The 24,771-nt window shown below is 35.2% G+C and overlaps 3 protein-coding genes and 1 long non-coding RNA gene across 8 annotated transcripts; 2 read left to right on the top strand and 2 right to left on the bottom strand.

Moving 5' to 3' along the window:
* Window positions 1-226: 226 nt before the first annotated feature.
* LOC105631676 (B-block binding subunit of TFIIIC) lies at window positions 227-12,433 on the bottom strand. The gene is made up of 17 exons (XM_020678250.3): window positions 11,917-12,433; window positions 11,450-11,849; window positions 11,288-11,362; window positions 11,134-11,196; window positions 10,842-11,027; window positions 9,940-10,473; window positions 9,086-9,820; window positions 8,428-8,709; window positions 8,025-8,180; window positions 7,329-7,750; window positions 6,566-6,965; window positions 5,690-6,019; window positions 3,978-4,746; window positions 3,767-3,825; window positions 2,113-2,580; window positions 1,673-1,711; window positions 227-673 (listed from the first exon to the last, which is right to left on the bottom strand). The coding sequence occupies exons 1-17, from the start codon at window positions 12,264-12,266 to the stop codon at window positions 488-490; spliced, it is 5,454 nt and encodes a 1,817-aa protein (XP_020533909.1). The 5' UTR covers window positions 12,267-12,433; the 3' UTR covers window positions 227-487.
* A 200-nt stretch (window positions 12,434-12,633) lies between these two features.
* Window positions 12,634-14,801, top strand: LOC105631401 (protein ELF4-LIKE 4). 2 transcript variants are annotated; one of them, XM_089718415.1, is made up of 2 exons: window positions 12,634-12,982; window positions 14,172-14,801. In XM_089718415.1, exon 2 carries the CDS (start codon window positions 14,210-14,212, stop codon window positions 14,552-14,554), a length of 345 nt encoding a protein of 114 aa, XP_089574541.1. In that variant the 5' UTR covers window positions 12,634-12,982; window positions 14,172-14,209; the 3' UTR covers window positions 14,555-14,801. The 2 variants fall into 2 exon arrangements, with proteins under 2 accessions (XP_089574541.1, XP_012068892.1); XM_012213502.3 differs by having other exon boundaries at window positions 12,634-13,068.
* Window positions 14,802-17,109: 2,308 nt separating this feature from the next.
* On the bottom strand, window positions 17,110-20,469 carry LOC105631402 (NAD(P)-binding Rossmann-fold superfamily protein). The gene is made up of 9 exons (XM_012213503.4): window positions 20,289-20,469; window positions 20,043-20,129; window positions 19,864-19,922; window positions 19,520-19,615; window positions 19,303-19,380; window positions 18,524-18,586; window positions 18,266-18,439; window positions 17,733-17,828; window positions 17,110-17,322 (listed from the first exon to the last, which is right to left on the bottom strand). Exons 1-9 carry the CDS (start codon window positions 20,467-20,469, stop codon window positions 17,248-17,250), a joined length of 909 nt encoding a protein of 302 aa, XP_012068893.1. The 3' UTR covers window positions 17,110-17,247.
* Window positions 20,470-20,687: 218 nt separating this feature from the next.
* LOC105631403 (uncharacterized) lies at window positions 20,688-24,303 on the top strand. Of its 4 annotated transcripts, none has more exons than XR_016319574.1 (3): window positions 20,789-21,071; window positions 21,339-21,582; window positions 22,479-24,303. It is a non-coding gene; the product is annotated as an uncharacterized LOC105631403 (long non-coding RNA). The 4 variants fall into 4 exon arrangements; XR_016319577.1 differs by having other exon boundaries at window positions 20,790-21,071; window positions 21,339-21,392; XR_016319578.1 differs by lacking the exon at window positions 21,339-21,582 and having other exon boundaries at window positions 20,688-21,071.
* Window positions 24,304-24,771: the final 468 nt, after the last annotated feature.

Raw genomic sequence — 24,771 nt, 5'->3', positions numbered from 1 at the left:
GAATCAATATTTAAAAAAATCTTCATTTTCATCGATTTGATCTATAAGTAAACTGATAGACCAAATCTAAACTAGTCTTATCCATTTCAAATGTAATTTTAATTAAATTTTATTATTTTTCCACTTTCTCGGTCATTCTAGAATTTAAATTATTTAATGATTTCATTAATCCTTATACAATTACATTAAACACATTTGATGTAAAACATTAGAAATCATAAGCCTGTTGAATCAGAGTAAGATTTCATTCTCTGCCATATAAACAGGCAAAAGGTTGGACTGTACATTTCGAGCATTTTGTTACCATTAATTAGTTATAAACAACTGTGAATGCTATACATATGTTAAAACAGTCACCATATAATAATTCTAATTAATTACAGATTCTAATAAATTAAACCTGAACTTAGTGCTTTCCGAGAAAACCTGACTTCACTCTCCCAAAAGCTGTGATAAATCCAATAAGCAATGAGGATATATAACTTTCTTACAGCATTGATGCACTCATGGGGTTGGCAAAAAAATGCTCGCGATATACCGACTTTGGTCCTGTAGAGCTTCTACCGAGGAGGGAACCTAGCAATGCAGGAGGACCACTTGATGTCGATTGATGCATCTTTCTCACAATCAGGTGCTTATCCAAAATCATTAAGTCCAAAAGAGTCCGACAGCTCTGCATAGAATCAGAAAGGCTAACCATTACCGACCGATGTAAAATGCAAGCAATATTTGCGCAATTATATCCATAATGCCAATGTTTCAGGTGAGGATTTACTGAAGGCAGTGCAGTACCATTAAAATCCAGCAGAAACTTAGGCATCTAGATTAAAAATTGAACATGGTTGCCCCCACCTAACCCATGTTATTGTCCTTTCTCTAGCATACTCAAACAAATGCATTCACAGTGACAACCAAAGTAAAAAAATCGAAGGCCTCCATCGTAATAAATGCCGTACCAACATGCCAACAAAACAACAACATGATGCCTTCAGTTGATAATAAAAATATTTAATGTGGATCAGGACATGGATAAATTTTGCATTTTACTTATTTCTTCTGTTATATTGTATTTTTGTAAGGGTTAAGGGGCATAAACATAAGGCTTGAAATATAGATTCTCCACCAAGTGTATATGAAAGTTAAATTTTGGCCATCAGAAGTTCAAACATTGTAAGAGGTTCTGAAAAAAAATCACGTTGTGTAAAACCGATAACAGACTTTGTGGAGACACAATTATAAGTTCTAAGATGTACCACTACAGATGGAAAGCTTAAATTATTCAAGCTATCTTTCATCTGTTGTCAGAAAATTGCAATGCTTGTGATACTCCAACATTGTCAGGATTGTAATTCATACGATCCTGAGTTTTTTGGGAAAAGAGAAAAGATGAGAATTGAATAGAAAATCAAAAGAGAGAGAGAAGAGAAGTAAAGTAAGGGAAAGAAATTAACAGAAATCAAGAGAGAATATTTTATTCTTGTTATTTTTCAAATAAGGTCCTCAACACAGTAAATCCAACTATGAGAAGCTAATTAGTTACAACAGATTACAGTTAGTCTAACTAACTTACTAACAGAATCAACATTGAACAATTACAAGCTGCACTCCTAAAAAGAACCAAGAAAGCTAGCTAGGCAATTGGATCAATAAGATCAGAAATACATTAGCATACCTGGGGGTTCAATGCATCAATCTGGTGGATAATGTTGTCCTGCCAAAAAAAGGAAAAAAGCGAGGAAGGATGAATATGTGAGATAAGACTGAAAAAAAAGTTAGTACTTAAAATTAAATCTTCACACCACTTTATTAATATAATCACAGAAAATATGGCTAGAAGAGCCATCAAACAAATTGGAAAGATTTTAAAAAAGAAATTTCACAGAAATACACACAAGTAAGAAGTGTGAAAATTCCCGACGTCAAGTGAGCACAGGTCAGGAAAATCAGAAAACTACACAATATTGTTTAACATAATTTTTAACGGTACTTTTTTTTGTTTGTGGTAGGATGCTGGAAAGCAAAAACTGTGCAAATAATCAGAAAATTTTGCAGCAATTAGGTCACAAACAAATTGCTGTTGGAATTGCTAATAACCTGAAGAAATCCATTTACCTCCAGTATCCCAGGATTTTGCATTACAATACCAAGAACTCGGCGCACAAGTCCATTGTATACAACTTTCTTGATGCATCCATTCCCATTCATCCACGGCAATATAGGGGCACATGATAGATTTGAGGAGAATATATGGGTTTGAACATCATTATTTTGTTCTGGTAAAATAACTTTGTCTTGCAAGCCATCTTCATGCACATTGCTTCCTTGGCTCTCAGTCAAGGGCAAAACCTCTTCAGGACAGTTTAGAATAGTAACTTTGTGTACCTGGTTATCGTGCATGATTGCTTCTCTCTGTGAACTAGGATTAGACCCAACAGCATCATTACTTACAGAGTGGGAAACTGAATGACTGCTATTTCCCTGTAAGGACTTTGTTACTGAATGAGGTTTCACCGATGAGGTCAAAAAGTACTTGGAATGATACAATGCATCAACCACATGAATAGAGTCATAAGCATTGACCTGTAGAAGAAGGAATCATATTGAAAATTTCTTTCGGTTTAAAGTTAAATCATCCAAGTTAAGCCTTATAAATATTCAAAACTACAATTTCTGAGTTGGAATAATAGAAAAACTACTGTACGAAACCCGCTTCCCTCATCTTCCATCAAAAAGTTGAAATAAATAACATGCCGATGGTAATGGATCAGAAAATAAATTAAAAAAAAAAAAAAGAACAAGCAATTCAAATTCAAATGATACTTTCTCAGACAGGTATCAAACAATAATACCATCTACAACATCAGGATCAGAATCAGACTATCAGCAGGCATTAATAATGGATTTCTCTTTTCAAATAAAAAAGCAAAATTACTCAAATTCATAACTTATTAAGCACACAACATATTAAATAAAAGTGTTAAAGAATATGTATTAGTTGAGAAGAAATTGAGTACAATAGTTTAACAGATTATTTGGTACAACCAACCAAGATTTTATATAATTGATAGAAGCCTGATACACAAAAGGTTGATATAAATTAGTGACAAATAAGGGTCACCATAAAAATGTCAAGTTGAAATAAATGAGCTTTGGAATTGTTTTTATGTTAAACATGTAACGCTTATCATAGAAATGGACTAATGAAAAACCAAATAAAAGTGGAAAAGCCACAAGATACTTGAACTTTAAAAGAAAATATCATTCATTAGATACTAGGATACAAATAAAATGAAAAAAGAAAAAAGAGCATCCAGCCGCTCAACTCCGCCTAGGTACACCTACTCTTCTCTCCCCATTTCCCCTAATTCTTTTGTTCATTTCCTTTATCCAAAATAAAGGCAAACATTATTCCAGCCATTATACAGAATCGTAAAAACCTGTGTACCAGTACAATGCAAATTCAAATTCAAAAACCCAAACTGGTGAATCCCATATCAGTAAACTAAAAATCTGATATGTACAGTCTACTTTGGGCATCTAAACGACTGTTTTGTAACTGACAACTTTGTATTCTAGTGGACTATAGATATTAATAAAAATTTTAAGAAAATAAAAGAAAGAGAAAAGGAAGCATTATAGAGGATGGACCAGGAAGAGACATTGAATGGTGGAACCATATATGCTGTGTATGACTCTGGTAGGTACACATACTATAGCATTTTTGCAATTGAAAGAATATAATTTAGGGGTCAAGAATAAAACTAACCTTCAACACATATCCAAATGCTTGGAGCACATCAATGATATGTTCATGCACATTCTCTCCTGCAAGGAACACCTATAAACATTCAATATGATGAAACCCAGATGGAAGTGTTAATTTTCTTAAAGTTTAAATACATTGTTTATTTTTGGTTTTCTTTAACTGTTACTAGGGTGTGGGGAACAACGGAGAGTAGGCATCATGAAGTGCATACCCACAACTTGAGAAACTTCTTCTAAACTCAAACCTTGGTCACCAGCCTTCTGAACGGCCTTGAAAACAGTCCTAAAGACCTCCGGAGTAAAGAGGCTCAGTTGTTTTAAATCAGAAGGTTTCATCATCAGATATTTTGCATAACCTTCCATTGCTTCCCAAGGTGACTTACTAGACCATTGTGCTGCAGGAATAACGCTGTTGAAATTGGGGATTTCTGGAATCATATCACACTGAGATGAACTAGAGCTTATTTTTTTATCCAAACCATCATTGAGTTTATCATTCCAATGAAGCTCACCAATACAAGTCCCCCCTTCCTTGAACAATTCAACAGCATTAACTGTCATCAGTTTTGCACGATGCAAATGCACCATTATACCAGGAAAACCCTTTTCTTTGCGAGAAACGAGTTCACTATCTGCCAAAGATTTCATTTTCTTAGACTTATCACTGTCGCAAAGTTCATCATCCTCAGCCTTGCGTTTTAAGCTTCTCAAATCTTCAGCTTCTCCCACACCTTCATCTGGCAAATATGGAGAAATGGACAATTCACCAGAAGAAACTAGAGCAAACAACTGAAAAACATCCCCACAATGCAAATCTGCAGCAAGACTAATTCCCCCTTCCATCAGATCTTTTTCTCTTTCAAAGAGCCAACCAGAAAATTTAGCAGCTTTCTTTCCAGTATTTGATGGAAACGAAGATCGGGAAACGCTCTGCAAGAATTGTTGTGAAAGAACAAAAGGTTGATCACCATCGCCCCCAATCTGCAAAGTGGAGAAGGAATGTGAATGAAAAAGTTACTTATTTCTAACATAGAATAAAAATTAAAATGGATATGAAGGTTGTTTGGAGGGGGAAGGAATAATCATAAATCAGCAAGGCATATGCACAGCAGGGAAAAGGAAAAAAAGACACTAAAAAACCAAATTTCAGCAGATTAGAGAACTTGAAAATGAACTCTCTCCTAGAACGAAATAAAGCTTCATGACCATTTCAACTGAAGAAACCATAACATTTAAGTAAAATGACCTTGACTTATGGTTTCAAATATAAATCCAGAACATCAGTTACAGATCCACTTAGGCACTTTAGAAATCAACAAGTACGCAAGAAAAAGTTTTCAACAGAAGACAATCACTCTAAAGTGCAAAGCATTTTCAACCATGGTGAACTTACTTTCTGGCATATGACAAAATATGCAGCTTAACATTGACTTGTGCTGAAAGTTTGGCATGTCTAACTCTCTAGAATGGAAATTTTAATTCCCAGACAAAAACATGGATATGCATTCAATGGGTCATCAATGTGCAAAAACAGACCATAGTTGACACGAGTATAGTCAGTAGGAATATCGGACAAGATAGAAAAAGAAAATCATGCATTTACAAAAGATTCAAACAGCGGTGCCAATTATGGCAGACAAGACCTGGGAAATTCATGTCCATATAAGACCAACAAATTCACCAGTAAATAGGACAGACTAATGATTAGAAGTGATATTTTCAGGAAAAACAGAAAGCACCTGGACAAGATTAAAAAAGATTAATGATAAAAATCCTTCATAAATATTAAAAGGGCATTTGATCTTCATTGTTGAATAGTTTATATCATGTGACTGCCATGTATCATACTAAGGCCACAATCCACATACATATCTCATGAGAATTACCTGTAAAAAAAATCAAAGAATTACAACATATGATTTACCAGTATTTTATTCACTCTGAGGTAGCTAAAAGCTGAAAAAAGATCCTGTTCTGAATAACGGCGTAATGTTTCAGCTAGATTATTTTGTAGCTCTGATGCTGCTGAGCTGCTCAGAAAGACAAGCTTTAAAAGCTCTACTGCATTAGAAACTGCCAAAGATGTATGCACTTGTGTGCTAAAGAAAGTTCCTTCATTCCAATATTTGATAAATTTCTGATGAAGGCGGCGACTTCTTGATCTTTGTGCAGAACTTTTACGAATTCGCTGCCCATCTTTATGGATATTTTCGTCAAGAGTACTGGATGAAACCACCTCAGATTCGACAGAGTTCTGCAAGAAAAAGGAAGTAATTTAGCCATCCAGCTCTCAAAAATAATCAATGGTTACTGTATAATCTTAAGGCATGCTAAAAAATAGTTGTTAAATATAAATGCATACATAATGAGCATGCATATGATCTATGCATATGCTAAAAAAATACAGATTGACATTGCATTTGCTAAAACTTAACTATATTAGATATAGCTGTTTTGATGCAAATTGTGAAATCTCTGGTGTTAATCCCAGACCAAAATACATGTACATGATTTACAACACATAGAGGATTGAAGTCACTATTTACTTAACTCTTGTATTTGCTAAAACTTAAATATAATGGGGGGTAAAGCACATTCCTAATGCAAATTTGTGAAATCAATGAAGAGAATCCCTAACCAAAATAATTTTAAGTTAGAATACTTCAGATGGAATGTATGTTATCTTAAAAAAAAGTGCAATTATAGAAGCATTGCAAATGTACATATCCTAAAGTGTTCATGTTTAAATTGAAGAATTCTTTAGAGGCAGCTCCAACTATTTTGAAGGCCTGCAACTTACCATTCGCTTGCACAACAGAACACCTTCCAAAGCTTTTTTAATACTTTTGTCACTGAAATCGTCCCAATGCTTTTCCTCAAAACCTATTTCCTCAGCATTTTCAACACCATTTGGGAACTTATTAACACTTTCACTTGTTGAGCATCGCACAAGAACTCCAGAGTCATTCTTGTTAACAAATATCCCCTGAGTTTTCTCCAGGTGCTGTGCATAACGTTTACCAAGCACCGTACAGAGCTTCATGAGAGCTTTTCTAAATTGTTTATTTCTTTTTAAGGATGAGATTCTTCTCCGGCATCTACTTGGAGAAGCTGGTAAGTCAGATAGTTTATTCCAATCTACTCGGTGAATATTAGCCCCAAGAACTGCACGATGTCTAACATACTGAATCAACAATTGCCTGTTGGAAGATAAACAATGGAGTGAAATGGGAAAAAAGAAAGAACATACTTGTACAAGACAGAAAATAATTGTCTATTTTTCTCTTCCAGAAAATGAAGAGTATACTCAGACAGAAAGGTAGAACATGCTCATCAATGAAGTAAAAGAATTCCACAAGATCACACAGATAATACAGCTTTCTGACAAACACAGAATATGTTTATTTCCTTTTGTCATTTCATCACACGCAAAAGGCAACTTTCTTCATTAGATGTACCGTACACAGGATCAACATATTGACAATTCCTTTTAACCATGCCTTTAAAATTTGGTTGACTGCAAAGATATGCTTTTGGCAGATAAAAGGGCACTTTCTCCTTACCTATCGTATGCATCCGTCCATGAAAACCTTCTTTGACACATTGATTGGGAATTTGACAATGCGTGCCGGCTGCTTACAGAATCATGCTTCTTGTCTCGATTTAATCCTGGCTCTTCCACAGATTGTGGACAATCATCCTCACAACATGCTTGCACATGATCATCATCTTGTCCTAAAGGGGGAAGTTCTTTTTCCTCTATGAATTGGTCAACAGAATCAGGTAATCTCACAAGCCTCTGCTTATCTAGCTGTTCATTTACAGCATTAACTCTTACACGCTTTACTTTACTTGATCCTAGAGATCTCTTTCTTTTCTTAGAAGAGAGTTTCTCTTTTGATGCTTGAGGATCCTCATTGGCATCCAGAGCACCCTGAAATATATTGAGATGCCTCTGGAGCTTACCATTATAAGCCAGAAGAACCTGCATAAAGTATTCAAGTTGACAAACCATTGGAAAGGAAACTAATTCTTACATGTATTTCAACCTATTGACTGGAGGCAGAACTAAGACCAAGTTAAGCAACAAGACCATTACTTGCATTAAGCACCTGCATGAAGTATTCAAGTTCACAAACAGTTGCAAAGGAATTTATTTCTTAAATGTCGCCAACCCATTGACTAGGTGCACAACTAAAACAAGTTAAGCAAAAGGCTGCATTCAGGGAAAAAAACCAGAACACTACAAGCATACTAACCTGCTGTATGGACAGATTAAGATCCCCTGCAATATTCACACTCTCTTCCAATGAAATTTTTTTATTAAAACCACTCTTCGTTATACGTTTTAGAAGCTCCTCACGCTGATGAGCAGACATCTTCCGGGTACAGGTCCAGAAGCGGGGTTGGCAAACCTGTAAGAATGAGATAGACACAGAGACACACTTTCAAGTTCAAGGTGATCTGAAAAGTCTAAGTACAAGCGGTGCACGTAACCATGAGGTTTACTTGGTTAGAAATGGCTTAAAGGCACATAGCCATGCCTCAATATCAGTTAGCACTAGAACCCTTAAACTTATAAATGACATGTGACATCTGCATGTGGAAAATCGATTTAATTCATTACAGGAATAACTTAAAAAATAAACACTAAGCACGTACCTCAGGAACTGTGGATCCAGGGAATGCATGTATGGCAGCTCTTCGATCAGTGGCAGCATAGCAATACTCCAATGTTTTCCAATATTCATCAACAGCTTCTCTATTTGACAAGATAAAATCATGTCTGATTCTTGGACGAAGATCAAGAGATCTTATATTAGATGTTGCGATCACTGATACTGGCTCTTCTATGTAAGGTCTAAGTTCCATTGCATGCATAAAAGTCTCATGAGAGATTTTGACTCCACCCTCTGGATGCCCATCGCGTACCAATCGAATCAGCTGCATCACAGAAGCCGCTGTGAGGCATGATAAATTTGATCTGTAAATGCACATTTCTCAAAAATGTTTAAACTGAAAATAATTCCAGTTTATCACAGGGAGGACCAAAAGCATGCATGAAAGAAGACCCTGCCCCCAAACAAGCAACATCATTCAAATCTTAAACTTGATTCCATCAAAGGTTAAACGAATTCAAATAAGAAAAACAGAAAGAGCAGAAAGGAAAAACACAACATAAGGAACCTTATATGGTATGCCAGCCCTTGGAGAATAGCCTGTGATTTTTCACTATGAAGGAGAAGGTTACATGCAAGTATCCAGACAAAATAACTATTTACATAATTTGGTCATTTCAAATGCGGCCAAGAGTTTATACCTTCAGTCGTTGTAAAATGTCAATTATGAATGACAGTCTCCCCTTTGCCTGAGTATCCATCAGCCACTTGTATTCCTCAACAGGAAGATCAGAGAGATGCAAACCCCTCTTGCACTTCTCAGTCATATCATCCAATTCTTTAGTACTACCTACTACCTGTAAGAACAGCTCAATTGGAAGAACCTTCATTGCTTCTTCAAGCGCAAAAAATTTGTAGGTACGCCCACATGGACCAGCTGATAAGACATCATCCCATCCAGGAAAACTACTCAGGTAACGCCATAAAAAATTATGCAGCAGTTTTGCACGAACCATTTTTGCCAACACAAAACCATTGGCCCGCATGGCTTCTGCTTTAGCAACTTGTTCATTTGACTCCCTATGAATCTGGGTTTTCGTAAAGCTATTTAATACAGGAATTGATTCATTAATCCTCAACTTAGGTTGTGCTTGATTACGAATTTGTTTTTCAAAGGACCTCAATCTTTCATAGATTTCATTCATTAGTTCAGGAGGAAAACTTTGAATAGAGGGGTGCAGAACAACCATCTCAGGATGCAGCTTAGTACAGTTTGTGACAGCAGGAAGATGTATCTGCACACATTTGCACCGCCCTTCTTGCTGAAGCTTGTTCAATATTCGAACAACAGACTTCCTGTCCATTATCGACTGCTTCTCCTTCTCAAAACTCACAAGCCACCTGTGAAGCTCTTTTTTCAAAAGGAATTTCTCATCCTAGGGGGAAAAAATCAAAGGACAAGCTTTTTTAGGAAAGCAAATATAGAAAAAGGTATACAAAATACAAAAGAGTTAATTTCTTGGAAGCCTTCAATAGAGTGAATGGCAGAAAGCACCTGTAATCGTTCAAGTATCCTCTGCTCCCTCAAGGCACTATCAGATGACCTGGAATCAGGTAGCTTCAACAAAGTAGTTTCTGATGAAACAGCATTCGTTTTCATTTCTGTACTCACTAAACCAAGTTTTGCATTTGAAGAGCTATCCATTGTCTCATGATGAGACTCTGTCAACTTGTCAGGAGAGCAGAGCTCATGGTTAGTTTGACCATCCTCAGGGAAGTCATGACATAGCTCAGCATCAATTTGCCTATTATTTAGTTTTCCAGAGGTAGCTTCAGAAGTAGAATGATTGTACTGTATAAAGGCTTCAGTGGATCTGTCCCTAACATCACGATTGCCCACATTCAAAGTGGAAGTGTTTCCACCTGGGACAATTTTGGATTTATTCTCTGGATAATTCTCCAATGTCCAAACTCGGAATGCTACAGTTTTCTTAATGATTTTTTTCTCTTGAGGCATCCCAAACCTATTGATCAAGTTCTTCAACCGGGAATCATTTCTTTTCCTATCAAGTCCAAGCCTTTCACACAGCTGCACATACAACATAATGAGAAAGAAAAATTAACGACCACTAGACAAGATATTTGTAGAGTTCTTGTCAAGTAAAGCTACCTTACACCATGGAATAATGCAAAAAGAAAAGAAAAATAATGAAGAGTAACATTTGTAGCAATGGGAAGATAGCCATACCTTCACACTAGCAGAGAAAGTATGGCACTTTAAAGCAAAGGTAAACACAACATCATGATGAGGAAAATGTTAAAAACATTTTTGAGAAAGTTGTATGGGCAAGAACAGTAATTCCTTTAGAAGAATGTAGGCATTTCTTCAGGAAAATGTATTGTAAGTGGAACAAGCAGCAGAGAAATGATAAGGCAGTGACAAGAACCAAAACCAACCTCAATATATGTAGCCCCTTTATCTCCTGTATCATTAATCATATTATAAATTTGGTGATCAATAGGAAGTTCTACAAGCTGCTCAGTTTGTTGAAGCCTCCTTCCAAACTTCACTTCTCTGTCTTTTTCTCTGTCAGAGTTGCGTCCGCATCCAAGAGTTTTCAACAATCGTAAGCAAGGTCGAGGCTGTGAACAGTTAAAGCATCAGAAGCTATGAAGTAAGCTCAAAGACTCCTTGTACAAGATCATGTAGAAGCAAAGCATTCCTTTAAGAGAGGATTATTTAATATACCTTTCCATTCACTAGAGAACCGAACTCTTCAACGATGCCAGCATCTTTCAACCTACCACATATCTAAAAGCACAAAGTGCATTTATATTACAATGAAAACAATAAGAACCAAATTCAAACATACTAATATAGAGAAACGCAATGGTCAACTTACATTTCTCCATGCTCTATGCCCTGCTGAACTTCCAGTATAACCAAGAACCTTTTTGACATCTGAGACAAAAAGGGCCTTCAATAACCAAATAATCAGCATAATCCAGGAAGTTAACTCGGACTAACCAAAATACTCAAAAAAAATAAAATAAAATAAAATTACCTTCTCATTGGCTTCTTCAAGTTTATCACAAATAGCTTTCATTGCGGGTAAAAAATCTTTTACTTGCACATCTTCTGCATGAGGCTCTCTCTCGGATCCATCTTCACCTACATCAGTTTCTTCTTCATTCCCATGAACCCGCAGATTCCTTTCTTCCATTGTAACCTCAAGTCTTTGTTGAACATCTAAATGCTTTGCATAACGAGATAGATATATCATATTGGTATGTACAGTGAAAATGTTTTTAGTCTCCCCTTCAGCATCAGCTTCGTTCTTCTTCACATTAGCCTTTTGTCTTACAATCAGCCCTTGGCATTCAAGCTTCCTAAGTCTATAAAAGAAGTTCCTCCCTTCAATGCCCAATTCCTTGGCTAGTTGATCTTGCGTCATCCCCTTTGTTCTGCAGAAGCCATTATATCCATCACGTTTCGTACTTTATTTGAAAAGTAGAAGTAAAAAGAGCTTACCTGACAATGGCGAGTCGTTCAAGAATCTTACGACTAAGGCTGCACGAAGGAATGTCGTAAAAGCCATAGAAGCTATCTCTAAGATGCTCGTTAGCCACAATCTTTAAGTTGAGCTTCTCGGCGTCTTCAAAACGCTGTATTTTGGGGTTGGTGGCGCTTAACGGCTTGTCGTTTCCACGGACGATGAACTGAAGAGAAGGTACAGAAAGAAGGTTTGTCCACAGAGAACCTTTGACGAAGACGTCAGAAGTTGGAGTTAGGACGGACCAGAGGGAGGAGAGCGAAAGGCCATTCGGGCCACGGCAACATATTTCCTCGAGAGCTGAGGAGATGAGAGTCTCAGTCTCCATAGGTACATATCAAGTTGACGTGTTTGGATAGCAAGAATATTTGCTGGTAAATTTCTCGAGAAAAATTTTAATCGCCGATCAGATAGAGGGAGAAAGACATTAAAAAAACGAACAGTCGATGTTGTGTTTGCAGGGTGAGAAGAGAAGAAGACGCAACGCGAAAGTAGTGGGAATGCAGGACGACGTCGTTTTTATTAAGATTAAAATGGACGGCCAGGATTATGCCTTGAAAATAATCGACGTGGCAAGCAATCCACACAAAAGAAAATCTGTGCCGCGTCACACGCTAGACAAGAAATAAAAAATTAAAATTAAAATTAAAGAAAAAAAAACAGACGAATAGAAAAACCGAACCGAAAGCACTGCAGCTGAAGTAAACGAGGAGGAGAGGACTTAGGTAGAGAGATAAAAATCTAGTGAGAGAAAGATAGAGAGAGAAACAGCATACACAAAGATTATATCTTGTGTTTGTGTGTGTATATTTGCGTCTTCTCTCTCTATCAATCAAATCTTATTATATAAAACGCTCTCACTCAATCTCCATTTCATGATTTCAGGGCCCCTATTCAAATTCACTTCCAGTCTCTTTTTAACCCGCTCTATTCCGTTTCCTTCACTTCTTCATCTCACTTTCTCGAGAAAATTTTCCTTCTTTCTCGAGAAAAATTGAATCTTTTTTCTCCTGTGTTCCTGCTAAAATGTTCTTTATTATCAAGGTAAGGCAATGAGAGCTGCAATAGTTGAGAAATTTTCTTGTTTCATCCAACTTTTATAGCGTTTCTTGAGTCGTTTGACTTCATGGGTAAGTCTTATTATTGCTTTTTTATCTCTGCCCTTTTGTTTCGGTGAGTTTTTTTGCCTTTCTGGTGTTTAAGTGTTTTGAATTTATTGGGCTTTTCAATTTCCACGGTAGAATGATAATTTTGTACTTCTCTCGAAGGTCAGTTGACGTGAAGATATGCAAAATTTGTTGATTTTCTTGTCATCTTTTGTTGTTTTAAGTGTATGAGCAAATTTTTTTTTTTTTTTTTGTTTTTTTCATTTTTAAGGTGCTAAATCTGTGCTTCTATCATTGAAGTCCTTTACTTTGTTTTATAAATCCTACAGATTTTTGCTTGTTGCTTTGTGTTTGTTTCCTATAAAGTTTCATATGCTAATCAAAAACATTTGCTTTTGTTTTTCCCCTTTGAGAAATAAATATGGATCTTTCTTTTCAGCAAATAATGGTACCGATTACGGCAATTTGATTCAATTTCTTTTTCTTGGTTTTCAAAGTTCATTTTGACCCGCTGTAATGATTTTTTTTTTTTTTTTCGTGTGGGAACTTTTCTTGTGCGCTCTGCGATTGACTGAATGATTTTGGAAATTTCAGAGTGGGTGTTATTCTCCACTAAAATCTTTAACTTGGGATTGAGTTTTCTGAAAAAAGGTTCCTTTCTATGTGAAAAGGGGTTTGCTTTTTTATTTTTTATTTTTATTTTTATCTTTATCTTTTATATATATGTCATAAAGCAATCCATATAGTTCTCTACTTTTTCCCTTTTTTTTTTCTGCTTGTCTTGGACCCCTCTGTTTATCTGTTGAGAAAATGCATGAAGAACACTTACCTCAACTAAGTTCAACATTGGATTAGATTGGGACAAAGGGATGCTTTTTGGATATATGAGCCAAGATATGGAAATTTTAGTTCTGTAATTTAATTCCTTTCCTGTGTTTTCTTCCTAACCAAACACAGGCTAATTGATTCGTTGGCTTTTTTTGAGCCACTTCTTTCTTTTATTGTAAAAGCACAAAGAGATATCTTAAAGTAATAGAGACTCGTGAAAGTTCAAATTAGTAAAGATTGCCTATTGATTTCATCTTCCCTTTCTTATTTGGTATATAATCCAATTATTCTCGATGCAGGAAAAGGACTGGGTTTGACTGATTGAAGTGAAGCTGAAATGGAAGGTGATTTATTTTCTGGCATAGGCAATGGAACCCAAGTAGATGGCAAGGTTTTGCAAACAGTTCAAAAGAGCTTTATGCAAGTTCAGGATATTCTAGACCAAAACAGGTTGCTAATCAATGAAATAAACCAAAATCATGAATCAAAGGTTCCTGATAACTTGACTCGAAATGTGGGTTTGATTAGAGAGCTAAACAATAACATTAGAAGGGTGGTTGATCTCTATGCAGATCTTTCAACTAATTTCACCAGGTCAATGGAAGTTATATCAGAAGGGGAATCAAGTGGGATTTTGAAATCCAATGGAAAGGGAAATCAGAAGAGAATTAGATCCGGGTAATTGATCCAGCCAAGCTTTCATACAAATTCTGAACTTTCTTCATGGTAGAATAAGAATAGTATTTAGATATTGAAGGAAAAAGAACGCGATAAGCTTTCTTGACAAGTGTTGTGTTTGAGGCTTTAAGCTTTCAGTATAATTTTCCACCATATCCATTTTTGAATAACATTTAACAGATTTATGATTTTAAGTTTGTATAACTGTATCATCTTGTTTATCAAATTTGCTTCCACTACTACATTTTCTATATTGAGATCTATACTGATTTTCATAGCACTTGCGGGATTAGGATTTGATGGATTAATTTTTGATGTCTGATTCTTCTTTCCTGATATCCTTGATATGTTAAGGTATGCACTGTAGTTAGGATTTGCCATTTGTACTTTGTGTGATTTTTATAAATGGTTTGATTGACCAAAGCTTGATCTACTAACTGTCATTATAGGGAAATTTTGAAACATTAAGGACCACTTATCTTTTAGGTTGTTAGAAATGGCCAAATATTATTTGTCTTATAAATGATGATCATCAATTTTTTTCTGATGATATTTCGTGATCTGCTTTTGATGGGGACTTTCAACAACCCACTTTATTCTTTTCCTATGTTTGTCAAAAGATTTATCATGATGTCTGCATCCTTAATGAAGATTACTCTGAAGGTTTGATATATATCTTCTTTTTTTTTTTCTTTACCCCTTCTTTTTTTGAAGCTCTTGTGTTTTTAATTCCTCCTGCCTTTTTTGACTGTGTTGAGGAAGTAGAAACATGCACTTGTGTTGTGACCTTGAGTATTATTGGCCTTTTGAGTTGAAGATGCTTTTGGACAATTATGAAAGCAGCTTTGTTTAAAATATTTTCCATTTTGCATTAAACACCTCAAATTTAGAATCTCTTATAATGGTTGATAATTATTGACCACAACTTTTCCAATTAATGAAAATATCTTGAATTGTTTTGATTATCTTCAAGATTAATCAAGATAAAGGAGATTCTACTTAGACAGTGATTTAAGCAATTCTTAGTACTTTAGGTGATAGATAATCATGGAACAGAATCAGGGCCCAATGACTTTCTTTTAGTGAGTGGAACCGGTTTAACTCTTTTTCTTACCCTTTGCTTAGGTTCTTTGCTTCTCTCACTGATGATCTGATATTCCCTCCTTTAGAATTTTTTATTCTGGAATGACTTTTCACATTTCATTTGTCATTACAGTTCACTCTCCACAAACAATGATAGAAAAAAGACAATTAGATTTAAAAAGTGATTTCTTGTGGAGCCAGTAACTTTTGCATGTTCTTGTGCTATTCATGGAACCATTCATTAGTTTTCTTGATATAGGTGAACATGTGGGTGATTGATGTTAATTGCTATTTTGTATTCATTTTGGCATTGATGATATAGTCATTTCCCCAATTATTGATACTGCTTGAGTGGGAAAGGTTCTAGCTTTATACTACCCCTCTATGCTACTCAAGTTACTGGGCTCTATGCTACCTTCGATTTTATTCCAGCTAATGTCTTCCTGGCTACTTCTAGTTCTAGGCTTTTTCTTTATATTAATTTATGTAGAATATTTTTCTTTTCTTTTTTCATTTTATGTACCAATAATTTTTAAAAGGGATACAAGTAATTGACAATTAAGATTTTGATCCCTAAAATCAACAAACAATCGAATAACTAGAATATAAATATATTATATTTTCAGATAAATTTTACCCTGCAATATCAGAATTTGAATTTTATATAATAACCGAGAGAGAGATTTGTTTACATTCCCTACCACACACAGTAAGATTTTGGGTGTATCAGTAATTTCTTGCCCAAAAGATAAAAAATGGGAAAATTTGAAGAAGATAATGAGCTTTGTTTTCTTGTTCTGAAATTTGAAAGGAAAGAGCAGTGACGCAAATGTGGGGGAATCTCAAGGGGTTTTGAAAAGGATGGAGCAGAAGATTTTGTTTTTTTTATTTTTTTTTTCAATTAAGAAAGAAAACCTTGACATGCTCTCCACATGAAGTGGGTGAAAGAATCAGACAACATAAAAGAGTATAAGATTGTGTGTCCGTACTCTAATGTCTGATTTCTATGTTTCTGTTAATGTGATGCTGATGCTGATGCTGCTGCTGCTGATGATTTGTCTTTTGATCATTATTGAAGAAAAAAGAGGATGTGGGTTTGTCATTCTTCTTTAAAACCAAAAAACTTGCAGAGACTGTTGAAATATTGCAATTTCTAGGGACAATATCTCTGACCCACATAATGCCTGATTCATGCAAGCCATTTCTCTATTCTTCATAACTTGCCATTACTGAACTCTCAATAATTGGTCCTCGACTTTTCATCGATTATATACATATATTATCCAAATTTAAAATATAAATACCTCCTTTCATTGTACATTTCAATCAGAAAATAAGTACTTGATTCCTGAGGAATTTATTATTATTATTATTTTCGAAATATTCAATCTTGAAAACCATCTTCAAATGATTGTAAAGATCAACACGGACAAATAAAATTGTTTTAGCTGCTGGCAGAATTGTTAACAGCAATAATAAGACATGTTAAGAATATGTAATTTCTATATAAAAAACATACAAATTTGTTCAAATTGTTTTTTTTGTATAATTAATAACTGAAAGTAACACCAACTAAAAATTGAAAAGAAAGAAAAAAAGGAAACTTCTTGGAAGCTACTGCTTTGCTTTTTCCATCAATCTGCTTAAACACTCTTGCCAATTTGAGACCTTTTCATCTCCATTGACCACCTATGTTTACGGAACAAAGGGACTGTATTAGAGAAGTAAACATGACGAGGTCAAAATAAATTTAGAAAAAAAGAAAAAAGGCATTACTTCTGTTGTTTCATTGACAATCAACCATTCCATGGTGTTCTGCATTTCTTTGAGAAATGTCCCCCTCATGGTTCTTTGTATATTTGTTTTCATTTACATTATCATTTTAATTATCACAGCTATTATGACCTTTTGATTTTGTTCATAAACAATACATGTACGATTGATAACTGACCAAAATATCTATATTCTACCATTGACTATAGGATATCCAGAAATCAGTGTGCATTCATACTTTGCTTGGGAAACAGTAACAAAGAAAAAGAGCGGCGGAACAATTATGAATAATTCAAAAGGCAGATTGTGTTTCATGTTTCACCAACCTCAAGGATGAATCCTGCTTCTGGGACCACATCAAGAGCTTCCATGCAAATGAAGGCTGCGTCCTCTTTGCTAAGACTTCCCTTCTCTGCGCAACCCTGTCACGAGGCATGCTGCACTATCAGTTATCTAAACCAAAATTCACTATAAATTAATACCGGTGTTACAAACTATATGCTCATCAAAGTAACCAAAAAACTGGGCTACCATGAAAAGTTAGAACTTAAGAACAAAGCTCCATTCAGGGCCAGCCTGCCGGGTGCTATAAAAGAGCAAATAATATAGTTCATTACCATGTATCTTACTTCTTCTTCTTCTAACTCTTCTTCTTCTTTTTTTCTTTATTTTTTGGTCTCTTTCAAATTTCAATCCTTTCAGATTCAAGGCTTGGGTACTGAACCCACAATTCTTATATACAATTTTATTATTCACACCAACCAGGTTCAGTCTATTTGGTCATTACCATGTATCTTTGATTAACATCATGACAGGAAAATTAGTTTTGCGCATAAACAAAGAAATTATATTAAAGTACCTTTTCAAAATTGAAACCTTGTGTTCCACCAGGAGTATTCTGTAGCATGCCAACTCTGATGATGGTATAAGGAATTCCCGAGGCTATGAGTGTTGATTCATCTTGCTCAGCCAATTTTCTTGCACCACTTTTCATGAGAGCTTGAACGCCACTGCTACCTCTATAAACAGACAACTGTAATCTTATCAAACCACAATAATATACAGATTGCAATTATTTTAGTACCTTTGACATGGAGAAAGACAAAGAGATAGATACCTGGGACAGTAGGATTACATGATTTACACCTTTCAAGCTTCCAATATTAGACAGAAAGCCTTCCTGTGAAGAAGAAAAAAGATGGTCACTGAAAAGTTAATGGCCAAGAAGACCGTTACCAGGAATGCTTTGGAATACACAAGCATTTATGAGACAATGGTTTTACCTAATAAAATGTTAAAATGACAGTAATTGCAACTTCCTATTTGTACAAATATGAAAATGTCCGAGCAATTTTCTAAAGGATTCTTTGAGCATTCATTAACCCACCAGATTTTACATCTAAATAGCAATGACATTTATATTTGCAGTGCTTGCAAGCATATTTGTACAAGCATTAGGAAATATGAGTGTTCCAGTGCCTTCAGTTCTATGCTCTTTCAATGTGATACCTCATTAGGAAAGAAAATAAGTTAATACTTGAAACTCATATGCCCAAGATATGAAACCTTCCGTTGCACATCAGGTTCTTCAGAAATTTAGCACAAAATCTTGAAGTTAAAAAGTGAAGGAATATCCTGTCCTAGATTCAAAAGTCACTCACCAAGTAAGATGGTTGAGCTCCATGTCAACCTGTTGACCCTTCTGGGTCTCAGTTTTGACATCATACTACTCACTAAGGTAACACTTCCTCCTTCAATGAGGCACATTATTTAAAGACTCAAATCATTCTGAAAGAAGAAAACCATCAAATGAACAATGTTCACCAAGCATGTGCAAGTGTGGAGATTAGGAATCTCAGAAACATGAATATGCAAGGGAATCTCGAAAGAACATACATTTGGGCATATAACTGCGCGAACTCCTCGAAGAGCCTTCTTTAGGAATAGCTTGTTACTTGCTTCTCCAGTAATTGACTTTCCAGAAAATACACAAAAAGAAAACCATGTTAGCATATTTCATTGCAGAAATGAAGAGATGGGACAGGCAAAGCAACTTCCAAGAAGATATAAGAAAGCGGAAAGCAGGAATTTCATAGCTTACATATACACCCACCTCAACATAAGTTCCAAAGGCTTCCATAGCAGTCCGCCTATCCTTCACCAATGCTTTAATTTGAGCTCGTTTGACAATCAATGACAGAATTATCATCTACATGAGCTAGAATCACAAGGCTCAGATTAAGTGTAACAAATAGTTCAAATCTATGCAAGGAACAATTGATTGGCACCTAGAAATTTTGGGATTGCAACTGAACCTAGTGTACAGGATAAAATAATGATAAATATTAATAAGGCAAAGGTAAAAGTTTCTCAATTCTGAGAATTTTTTACAAAAAATGCAATAAAAGCCACAGAACTTCAAGAGGGAGAGAGGGGATAATTAAAGGTGAAACACACCTGACCAATGTCACTATCTCCATCTGTGACTAGAATTTTATCCCTTGCTTCCTCTTCTTCTGCATTTCAAATAAAATGCCGAATTTAATTTTATTTTTTCAAAAAGTAGAATTAAACATAGAAAGTGACATCCATCTATAGAAACATATGTACATTCACAAATTAATATATCATACTACCTGAAAAGTCATCATCTTCTTCTGTAGAAGATCCATCTTTTGGAAGTAGATCAGGTGCCCCATACCATTTTCTCAACTTGGGACCACCTAAAATTCAACAGTCACACACAAATTACCTAAATTGAGAGTGTCACAATAGAGAATGCTCACTCCACTACATAATCTGAAATTTGAAAAATCCAGATAAAGATGCAAGATTGTTTAGAGTTAAGAATTAGTGATAAACATTAGACCATGAAATGTTACCTTCAATGTAGTCAAGAATTTGATCCACGAAGCTTATTTTCTTCTTGGCCGAGCAGCGAACGAGAGCACGATCTTTGGCGTAGAAGATGAGAGAGGGATTCAGTGATTTACATGGATACTGGGAAGAGAAAGAGAGGAAAGCTTGGCAAAGGAGAGTTGATGAAGGAAGAATAACCGCCATTAATGGGCTCCTGACCTTTCGCGGCTTTACTTTTGCCTGTTAATTTTTCTATCCAGCCGTTATCATTCCCGCGGGAGTGGATAACCATATTGTGGACAATCTGCAATTTGCTTTCGTGGCCCTTCTAAACGACAAGTGCTTCTATAGGACATTAAATGCCGTCGAGCAACGACTCATCGTTCAATTTGCACTTGGGTTGCGCCCATACTCAACATTCTAATGCAAAATTACTTTTCTATAAAATATATTTCTTAAAAAAATAAATTTAATATTGAATTATAATAATCTATATAACAATAAAATATTTTCAAAAAACTAAAATATAAAATAATTAATTTTAGAGTTCCATCTACCTCTCTTTATCTCTTTTTAGAAAGGGGAATTTTTTTTTTTTTTTGTTTTTTTGTCAACAATTCTGTTTGGAGTGGAAGAAAATCCAGGGAAAAGTAACTTAAATCTCATGACTTGACAACGCCATTTTTGCTAACAATATTAATGGATACTGTCTTCCAACTGTACTATCCCCTTCACTTCTTTACTGATCTCCCGAAGCAGAAAAGAAACAAACGAAATTGAGACCAAACCAGTGCAGAAAATGAGAGGTAATCAAGATCTTGTAACTTCTTGTGATATCTTTTATTTTCTTCCATTTTTCTATATAGCCAAACAAATCGATCCACAATTTATCTGTATATTGGTATTTTTTTTAATCTAAATCAATAAAAAATTATGTTTTTTGTTTATAAAAGAAAATTAACATTGGAAGGGATAAGATACGCTCTGATCCTTCCACTTTCTGGTGATTATTTTACTTTATTTTTCACCTTTCAAATTTTAAATTGTTTTATGAGAATCTGCTTCTTTTGTAGTGCTGGGATAAGGGTATTTGCCTTTTCTACAATTGTCCGGCCTTGCTGTTCAAGGTTTTTGTGCAAATTCAAAGCTCCTACATTCTAATAACAATTCTGTTTCGATTTTCTTCTTAATCCTATCTTGATCACAAATAATTGTTGCGATCTATTTCTTTTCTGCAACTTGAATTGACTAAACAAACATATGCAGTTTTCTTTACCACGTCTGAGTTTCTTGTTCCTCATGTGATCAAGATCTCAGGTAATGCTAAAATGCAAGTTTGCTGCCGATTGTATTGCTTTTATCAGGTTAATGTAGATTTCTAGATTTTTACTGTATTAAGCTAAATGATTTAATGATTGGGCTAGGATTGATAATTCAGATTTTGTGTTCCAGTTTTATTCTTGAATAGATTTGCAGAAAGTTTGTGTGCTTGTGGATGCACAGGATCTCTGAAGTGTCAGAATGTACATCTTCTTTCTAGCATTGATTTACTCCTCCCTTACCCAATAACGATGGGCTAAGTGGATCCCTCAACAATGCTTACATCATTTGGAGTTTGTTACTCTCTTTGAACTCTTATGAAGTTCCTGGAGTTCGGAAACTCCTACACTCACTTAATCCCAGCATATTAGAGTAGGGTGCTCTCTTCCTGGTGTTTGCTACCTGGTTCTTAAACAACCCTTATTATCTGATCATGAAAATCTATTTAGGTAGAGCCACGCACTCCCAACAATTGTCTGGCCTCGCTTTTTAAGGTTGCTAAGAGCAAATTCAAAGCTCCTACATTCTAGTAACAATTCTGTTTTGATTTTCCTTTTGATCCTAACTTGGTCAGAAATAATAGTTGCAATCTATTTCTTTCTGCAACTTAAATTGACCAAACAAACATATAGCAACTTTCTTTTCCATATCCAGATTTCTCGATCCTAATGTGATCAAGATCGCAATATGCTATATGAGGTTGATATAGATTTCTAGAGTTTTGCTCCTTTTTTTTTTCAATCCAAAATCGACTGTATTAAGGTAATTGAGCTAGAATCGATAGTTCAGATTATGTGTTTCAGTTTTATTCTTGAATAGATTTTTTAAAAAAGGTTTTTGTGCTTGTGGATGCTCAGGAATCTGAAGTGACAGAATTTATTTCTTTTTTCTAGCATTGATGGTACTGCTCCCTTTCCCAATAATGATGGGTTAAGAGGATCCCTCAGCAATGCTTACATCATTTGGAGTTTGTTAGTCTCTTTGAACCCTTATGACGTTCCTGGAGTTCGGAAGCTCCTACACTCAATCCAAGCAACGATGTTTCTAACCTAGAGCAGTAATTGCTTGATGGTCCTGACTCTCTCTCTCTCTCTCTCTCACACACACACACACACAGACACGCACACACACTCACACACGCGCGCAGACTATCTTATGTTGATCTCCAATTAAGTGATATATTTGTTGTTTTCTATGATTATGAATAATTTAGTTCTCATGGGATTTTCATTACCTTGATTTGTGACTTAAAAGATGGAACCAATTTCCACGCCAGTCCCTATGCAATAATAATTATCCTGTGTTGATTGCCTTTAACGTGTAATTCTGAGCCACCTGTTGTTTTTTCTTCTTTTCATGACTTTCTAGTTGCTACAGCGTCCATAGAATTGTGCACAGCGTGTTGTTTTAGGGGTGGGGCCGCCTTGCCTTAGCTAAGCCTTTGGCATAATCATTCTTGTAGTTTTTTCCTGTTTAAGGACTTGCTGGGTGCTGCAGTGGACTTGGTTTTGTAGACATGAGCCAAAGTATGTGAATAACTGCAGCTGCTACTACTTTTATTCATTTACATTATAATGTATTTTGTCAGTAAGTGCAGGCTACTGTAGTTGAAAGCTAGGGGCTTATCTTGCCAACCTATTCTATGAAGTTCATATAAACCAAGTCATCTAGGCCTAAGTGATAAGGGAGTGCGACGTTGGTAGAGATCCTGGTTTCTAGACTAGGATTGCATAATACTATATGAACTTGTTTACATATTAAACCATTTCATGACCATTCACATGTCATTTTTTAACTGAAGGTAAGAGCTTTCGATGCTGCCTTGGCCTATGAAGTCAGAGATGTAAGGTTGTATGTTCTCAAGTAAGTCTATTAATGAATGTTGTCACTTTGCTATATGCCACTTGCTTCTTTGGAAGGCAGGCAACTGGACTAGCTATAGTTTAGTTAAATATTGATTCTTTTTATTTAAAAATATATATTTTTTAATATTTCACCATCAGTTTCTTGTACTCTGCTTTTTTAGAGAGTATAAGCAATTTTTTCCTCAAAGAATTGTAGCATCTGGGTTTGTGAATTAATCATCATATATGTGGTATTGGTAATATGTGCAACGAACTCTATGTTGGAGCTATAGTTTGAAATGAGAACATTCTTTAATGTTTTAAGGGCTTTCTATGTTGTCCTTTGATTTATGGAGAGCAGGTTCGAGGTACGTGAGATAAGTGCTATTTTTTATTTACTGATCACATTGTTGTTCTTTAATCCATTTTGTCACCGTCGGCAGGGTGTTATAGTTGAAAGCTAACAACAGCAATGGCTAATTACCCTATGGAGTCCGAGGATGGAGACTCGATATCGTCGTAGTAATATAACTCTTCTGCTAGCCATTGACTGCTTAGGCAGGTGTCCTTGCTTTGGTAGTACTGGTTCTGAAGTATTGGGAGGATGCTTTCAGTAATATCCCTTGCTTCGGCATTTGAATGTGTTGGCGAAAGTTAAACCTTCTGCTGATTGAGAATTTGTTTTCTTTGATCTGTAATTTTTGTTGGGTGTTATTGTAATTCAGGTTGAGAATATGTTTGCCATTCCAAGGGCAGACTAAACCCCATGAAACCCCCTGTTTACTGTTAAAGTGCCACCAGAAAGTTCAATCTTGAAATTCTGGTGTTTTCTGTTTTGTACTAGTATTCTGAAATTATATTTTATTGTTGTTAATTGGTTTTTGAATTATATTATGTACTTTTTCAAATAAAAGAATTAAAAAATTAAATATAATCGTTATCATGGCCAAAGGAAAACTTATTGATACTTTATTGGACATTCAGTTTATTTGTCTGAACTGAGTCGAGATAAGTTATTTTAACTGAATTTATAAAATTTTAATAAGTTAAATAAATTATTAGATGAAAATATAAAAATTGCCCTATATAATTATAGACTGATTTTATAAATCGCTTTTTAATTATTTAGAAAAAATCCCTTCTTTATATGTCATTGGGTATATCACGTCGGATGGTGCTACGAACTTGCCAAAATGTTGTTGAATTTAATTAAAAAGAAAAGGAATAAAATATGTAATTGGTGGATTTGGGTAAGAACCCTAGAATAGTAAAAAAATTAGACCAAAGACTTCAAAGGGTAAATATGAAAACAAACCGGAATCCACGCACTTTTATAAATTTC

The sequence above is a fragment of the Jatropha curcas genome, chromosome 1 (assembly GCF_041381405.1).
Source record: "Jatropha curcas cultivar XTBG-Jc1 chromosome 1, XTBG_Jcur_1.0, whole genome shotgun sequence".
Taxonomy (NCBI): Eukaryota; Viridiplantae; Streptophyta; class Magnoliopsida; order Malpighiales; family Euphorbiaceae; genus Jatropha; species Jatropha curcas.
Note: the sequence above shows the minus strand (reverse complement) of the source record. Positions and strands in the feature narration are given on the sequence as shown.